This window comes from Mytilus trossulus, chromosome 9 (assembly GCF_036588685.1).
Source record: "Mytilus trossulus isolate FHL-02 chromosome 9, PNRI_Mtr1.1.1.hap1, whole genome shotgun sequence".
NCBI lineage: Eukaryota > Metazoa > Mollusca > Bivalvia > Mytilida > Mytilidae > Mytilus > Mytilus trossulus.
Window position 1 is genome coordinate 20,661,236 of NC_086381.1, and position 7,097 is coordinate 20,668,332.

The window sequence follows — 7,097 nt, forward strand, 5'->3', positions numbered from 1 at the left end:
CTTTTCTTTTTTCTTTCCGTCAAAACGAACTTACATGTCATACATTTTATAATATTGATATAAATAATAAAAGTATTCTTCATTTTTAAGTCTTTTTCTAAAATGAAAAGCGCAACGATTCCAGTTATATCATTGTCAACTTTATTGAGTAGAGATATTGCGCTTATTGTACGAAAAGCCAATAACTTTCAGATAGATATTTTCTTTACTCACAGGTACTCTATTTATATCAGATACATCTCATAATCATTCAACCAGTCGTGTGAGCACCATTTTTATCAAATGTTCTAACATTGGGCCACATTTTTTGCTAGTCATATATAAGATTAAACTTAATTTTAAATAGCAAGCTAAACATATAACTAAATTTTGCATTTTTAATGATTTAAAATTTATATGAAAAGTACATGTTGGAGGTATATGCATATAGACAGAATGTTAGTGTTAATATTTGTCAGTCCAATGAGACAGTGAATGTAATCATGCCTGGTAATTCCTACATAGGTCGCCAATGTAAGACACAGATCATTATTCGTGGCCTGACCAACAGATATCACCATTCATAATTGAACCCAAGCGCGAGAATTGCAAGGACATCATGTCTCTAAAAATACAAACTGAATACTAGTATATGCTACAAGAAACCTGCAAAATCTAGTTCAGTATTTTTGTAATTTTCCTTTTTATATGGAAGTTAGTTTTGCTTCGTACCAGATTTTACATGCTTGTTTTCATATTGTTGTTGATGTTTTTAAAGAAATTATGTATTTCATTTGCTGATACTTATTAACACTATAATTTATCAATTAACTATAATAGATAAATTCATTATGCATAGATATCTTTACATAGCAAACCACAAACCCACCTACTTCCTCCCTAGAAAAATGTATTTAGAAACACCCTATATTTCCATATATAGCTTTAACAAAGTGATACATAAAACGTCACATAATATGATATGTTTAAGTTATAACATTAGCTTGAAAGTAGCAGAGGAATAATTTGAATAAGTTTCTGTTGATAAGAATAATCTTGGGTTTAAAACAGCTTTAATATACATTAAACATGATTAAATTCGAAACGAAATAACACCTATTTTCTGACAAGTTGAACTCTCAACAAGAGACAAAATGACAGAGAAATTACAATTATATGTCACCGTACGATGAACAAAGCCCAAACCGCATAGTCGGCTATAGCACTATTTTGTATATTATGTCCTACAGTACAAACTCGGAAACCATAAACATATTCACAACCATAACATGTATACTTGTATTTATCTTAACTGTTAACTACAACTTATAAGAACAGTATAAGGTCAGTGTCAGATAATATATATTTCTTTCTCGTATTCGGCACAAAATAGTTGAATTGCTCGCTTGACCATGCATTCTCTAATTTTCTAAATTAAATCCTCTTTCAATCTGTTGATATTTTTCTGACAATGACATTATTATTATTTATGACATAGAAAATATACATAATCATTACAAAAAATGTACACATCCAGTTTCGGCGGAAATTTTTTAATGTGTCATCGTCTAAGTCAAAGTCTGATACAACACATTCCAATGAGCAACACCATTCAAATACTTCTCAGTAATACAAAAATGAGGTTTTCGAGGACACAGTAAAAAGAAACTATTGAGCAAGAAAAAGTCAACCATCAAAGATAGAAAAAAATCAACAAAAGAAGACATGGCATCGAAGAACCTTAAATTGCGTTTGCCGTCAGTCTCGCCTTCAGTATTGAGCTACCTTCCGCATTTAACAATATCGTTATTGTCCTTTTGTGTCCGCTGTGTTGCCAATAGAATCCAGGTCATTTGCCATAAACAATGTAGTCAACCCTATCATATATGCATTTATTGACAGAAGATTTAGGGATGGCTATAGATTTATCTTTAGCCAGAAAACGATTTGTTTTAAAAAGGGTCATAGTTATAATCTGTGACGAATTTTAAAGTGATGTCCTATATGTAATTATCCATTTCCGTCATATTTCAAGTGTTTTCCGAGTGTCACACCGATTAAACACTTGTAGTCAAATTATAGTTCAACTTCAAGTGAATGACTCTTCAAGCCGTTTATCTTATTTTTTAATGAACATTAGATCACTGTGTCTAAACAACACCGCCAAAATTTAATCGAACTCGATGGTATCTAATTAGTTATCAAAAGTACCAGGATTATAATTTTATACCATCCGGCACAATGACAGAACATCAATAGACAGAAGAAAGATAGGTTTCTCCTTATTTTCTTATTTTTTTAATGATATCGAAGAATATATTTACAGTTACGCTGGACAGAAGGATAGACGGTACGACGGACAGAATGACTGGAGGAACGGACGGACAGACGAATGTATACAATAATACGTCAGGCGTCAAAATTGTGACGGGCGTGTAAAAACGAAAAAATGAAATGAAAAAAAACCCTCTTAACTAAAGGTCAATAAGTTTTATTAGGATATCGGCCAAGTCGATTTATTTGTACATCTTCTTGACTTCCTAAGTAATTTTTGCTGTATAACTTTTATGTATATGTTTGAAAATAATAGATAGAAATTGATAAAAATAACTTCAAATTCGTCATTTAAGGTCAATGCAATAACTCCGTGAAGAACTAATGTGAGAATTTTATAGTAAATGGACAAATGGTAGAGCTCAACATTCTGAAGATAATTATCTGACCCTTTCGAATTGTCTATGTCTTCGGCTGTATTTAAATAATTGACATCATGCACTTGCATGCCCTCCTTTGTTTATTTCTTAGCCATGAAGGCCATCTTGGATGACAAGCGGGGTCACAGTAAACTTTAAAAAACCTAGATACCCTAATTATAATTAAAAAATACATATGATTTTAAATAAGGTTTTCTAAATGCAGCCTAGTAATTTTAAATGTGAACATGTATTTTAAAAAAATGTATTAAAAGAAAAGGAACGACGGTCGACCGGTGCAAAGTGATGGAAAAAAAATATCTGTTGGGTCAAGTGAGCCAAAAACAATCAAGAATTCCAAACAAAATTACACCGTTCTTGAATTTAAAAAAAAAATGTACAACAACTGAAAATTTCAAATTTCACGAATCGGATCGGACATAGTAAACAACTTCACTGGCTTTTTTTTCAAAAAAAAAAAAAAGAGATATTATTTATATTTACATGTTCGCGCTGACATGTCAGTCACAAATGCTTAAATGGTCGCAATTCAATTTATTTTGAAGGCCTGTGGCCGAAGGAAACATAATATAGAAATGAGGTCAAGGGCTAGGTCAATGGACATATGGCAAATAGGGGAAAAATCGTTAAATCTGTGTTCCAAACTTGTATATGTTACAGTCAAACCTTCAAACTTTTGATATATGCAGCTTTATACAAATAGTTCAAAACGCTATATGAATTCGAATCACTTAGTGTCGTCGCTTGTTTAAAAATATCAATGAGAATGTTTATAATAAACATAATCAAACTCACATGATCCGATTTCGCGGGTGTCCCTGTTTTCTTATTTCTTACACAATTTAGTTCGATATACACTTTATAAGATAAGTGGCGAATCGAGAAGACATATAGAGTGCACCCCTCCTCGACCCCACCTTTGATGCATGGTAGTTGTAATCCTTTTCTTCCTATATAAACATTCATTATCCATGTCGATTATGCATGCATATATACATTTGTCTTATCATCAACGTTTATCCTTTTAAAAGAAGATTTATTTTTAACGATCATAGAAAAGATTACATACATAGAATGATTAGATTACTTATGCAAGTGTCCATCCTATTGTACGAGAAAATCTCATATCAATTGTGTGTTTCGATTTTTTAAGACCGTAAAGTTTAACTCTAATTTCAATTCTTAACATATTTTCCATAATTCATATAGAAAACGCATATTTGAGAGCTTTAACCTCAATTTGCGTTACAACCTTCATTTCTATCTATTCTGCTGTTAAATGTTTTTGAATGCAAATTAAAATTAAAATCATTTGTGTTCTTTAAGAATAGGAATTATAGTGTTTGCTTATTATTTATTTGAATCTGAGACTTATCATATAAATATTAAGCCGTTGTCCTGCGAAAGAACTTGTTTTCCAACGACCCGGTCACAAAACTCCTTTTTAACACTGAAGTTAAATTATCAATTATAATTCAATGCGATTATGATTTTTTTTTTACCAAACCGGGTTATGCATTGTGAAATCTATGACCGAACCGGGTGATAAACATTGACGAAACCGTCCAGTTCCATTTTGACATGACCCATTTCTTTCGTTCCATACTCAGAAATACAAGTATTGAGATGTTCATAAAAACAAGTTTTGCAATCTCCGTGTCAGTATCTATCTTCCCGTACCTTTCTTTCCGTACAATATGAACAAATTAACGAGAAATTAAAAAAAATCGAGGCAAGGTTCACTCAATTCATCATTTTGACGTGCATTTTTTTAACTTATTTCTCCGTTAATATAGAACGGTTGTAGAAAATATTTCATATCACAATAGAAAAAAGTTGTATATGTATATATATTCTTCGATATCATTAGAAAAAATAAGAAAATAAGGAGAAACTTAGCTTTCTTCTGTCTTTTAATGTCATTGTGCCGGATGTTATTTACCATCGAGGCCGAACAAATTTTGCCGGTGTGGTTTAGACACAGTGTAGATTACTATTAATTCGAGTATTGTAAAAGTTTGTATGTGTAACTCTCCAATAAATTGTAATTAAAATACAATTATTGCTTATAACTTGTTTTTGCATACATATTCTTCTATTTCCGATATGACTTTACATTTTCCCAAGATTTTATTGTATATAATTTCATAGTGCAAGGAAAATCATGTACTATGAAAATTAGAGGGCGAAAAACTGACTTTTCTTTGGACGAGAAGGGGTGAGTATGTTCTAAACATAATTAAATAATCTACTAAACTTGCATCTTTACAAGTTCTACAACCAATATATTTATCAGCAAAAAATCTGCCATTACAAATATAAATACCAAGTCTTAAATATCCTACCAGTACATATCCAACATTCAATGTATTTAGTGTAATAGCACGAATGATTCTTAAACAACATAAGTTGTCTTATTTTTTTGTAGAATATATGAAATGGCAGCTACCCAGCACCTCTGTGACATCTGTGACCAACGACATGTTACCAAATCGTCCACATTCTGGTGTCCTGAGTGTGAACAAGCATTTTGTGACGATTGTAACGCTTACCACGGATTTTCAAAATTGTCTAAACATCACGTGACTGTATCGATTCAGGACCATTTGGTGCTGACTTCGTCTATTTCACAAACCAGTAATACGTGCATGGACCATAATGAACAATACCAAATGGTTTGCCAATCTCAAGATGAACTTCTCTGTCTTAAATGTATTGAGAAACATGATGGATGCAAAGGTATAATACCCCTAAATAAGGTTATAGAAGACGTGAAAAAGTCGTCACTTTTCCAGGAAACACAACACAGTTTGAAAGATATAAATGGTAATATAAAAGCTCTGCGGAGTGAACTTAATAAACAACAAAGAAGTATCAATCAGCAAGAAGAGACAATAATTGCCCAGATCAGCGACACCAGGAACAAGATAAATGCCCACTTAGATAAGTTGGAAAAGAAGATCAGAAATGAAGTTGCTGATGTAACAGCAAAATTGAATTATGATAAGAACCAAACACTTCAGATCCTAGAAAGCAAGAATGGTAACACTACAAATGCTGAACAACAAATAAAGGATCTTGAAATGTACGCGACCGACATTCAAACGTACTTAGGATTTCGGCATATCTCGGCAGAAGCTGCTGCTACCGAGTCGTACTTGAAGTCGATTGTTGGAGATAATAGCATCGATGAAATAACTTTACTGTTCAAAATCGATATCAAAATGGACAATATAATCGATGATGTCCCCGTATTTGGGTCGATAAAGGCACAGAAGTCGCCATTTCAATTTCCCTTCGTCACATACAAAAACAAGCAAGCTCAACTAGTAGGAACTAGACTAAAATCTATCGCTGACATCAAACTAAGGCTTGTGAAAACTATTGAAACAGAACTTTTCGACATTAAAGGCATCGTTGTTCTTCCAAGCGGAAACATTGCCTTAACTGATTACAGTAGCGGAAATATAGTCGTATTCAGTATCGATTGGAAAAGACTTAGTACAGGCTCTTTCAAATCGGCTTTTCCAGTAGATGTTACATATATTGATCATAAAACTGTAGTTGCAACGTCAAGTACAAAAACAAGCAAAGGTGTAAATATCATATATATTGATTCAGAGGAAGTAATAAAGTTCATTCCAACAAACCCTCTGTGCCATGGAATAACACACCACAATGATGGGTCATTGGTCTTTGTGCATCTGCCATGGGTATATTCAAAATTAAACCTCAGGACGGAACAAGTTTTGCGATTGTTACGTCTGAATTACCTTCATGGTCATATATTGAAATGTTTGATAATAAAATCTATTATACAAACCAACAAACTGAATCCGTGAATTGTTGTGACCAGAACGGTAAGGCAATATGGACATTTAAAGACCAAAATATATTGAGAAATCCACATGGTATAGCAGTAGATAACAGCGGATACGTGTACATTGCGTGTTCAACGCTACATCGAATTGTAGTGGTATCTCCTGATGGACAACAACACAGACAACTTTTGTCTAGTGACAATGGATTGGAAAGTCCATATGCGATACATTTTGACCGAAATAGCCATTGTCTGTTGATTGCAAATGAAAAGCAAACTGTTTTTACATACGAAATCATCAATTAAAATGATTAAAATTTTATAACGTTTTGTTTTTAATTTACCATATCTGTTATGCCCTTTTGTTGTATTTAGAGACGAATAATAGAACTTCTTTCTCAATGTTTGTTTCCAAATTAAGCATTCGTGTCTGCTAATAGCACACAAAAAAACCTACATTCCTCCATGTATTTGTGTGTAAATATAGTCAATAATGACCAAAAAAAAAACGACAAGTAGTGCGCCTTTACACGGAGACTATCTGTTACCCTCTTCTGCTCACTTTTTTTAGTATTGCTATCAAA

At 32.6% G+C, this 7,097-nt stretch overlaps 1 protein-coding gene across 1 annotated transcript; it reads left to right on the forward strand.

The window, feature by feature from the left end:
• Positions 1–5,131: 5,131 nt before the first annotated feature.
• LOC134684372 (uncharacterized) lies at positions 5,132–6,535 on the forward strand. Its single transcript, XM_063543658.1, has one exon. The coding sequence runs from the start codon at positions 5,132–5,134 to the stop codon at positions 6,533–6,535; it is 1,404 nt and encodes a 467-aa protein (XP_063399728.1).
• The last annotated feature ends 562 nt before the right edge of the window (positions 6,536–7,097 follow it).

Coding starts and splice junctions, on each gene's coding strand:
- LOC134684372 (XM_063543658.1), top strand. CDS start 5,132: ATGGCAGCTACCCAGCACCTCTGTGACATCTGTGACCAACGACATGTT.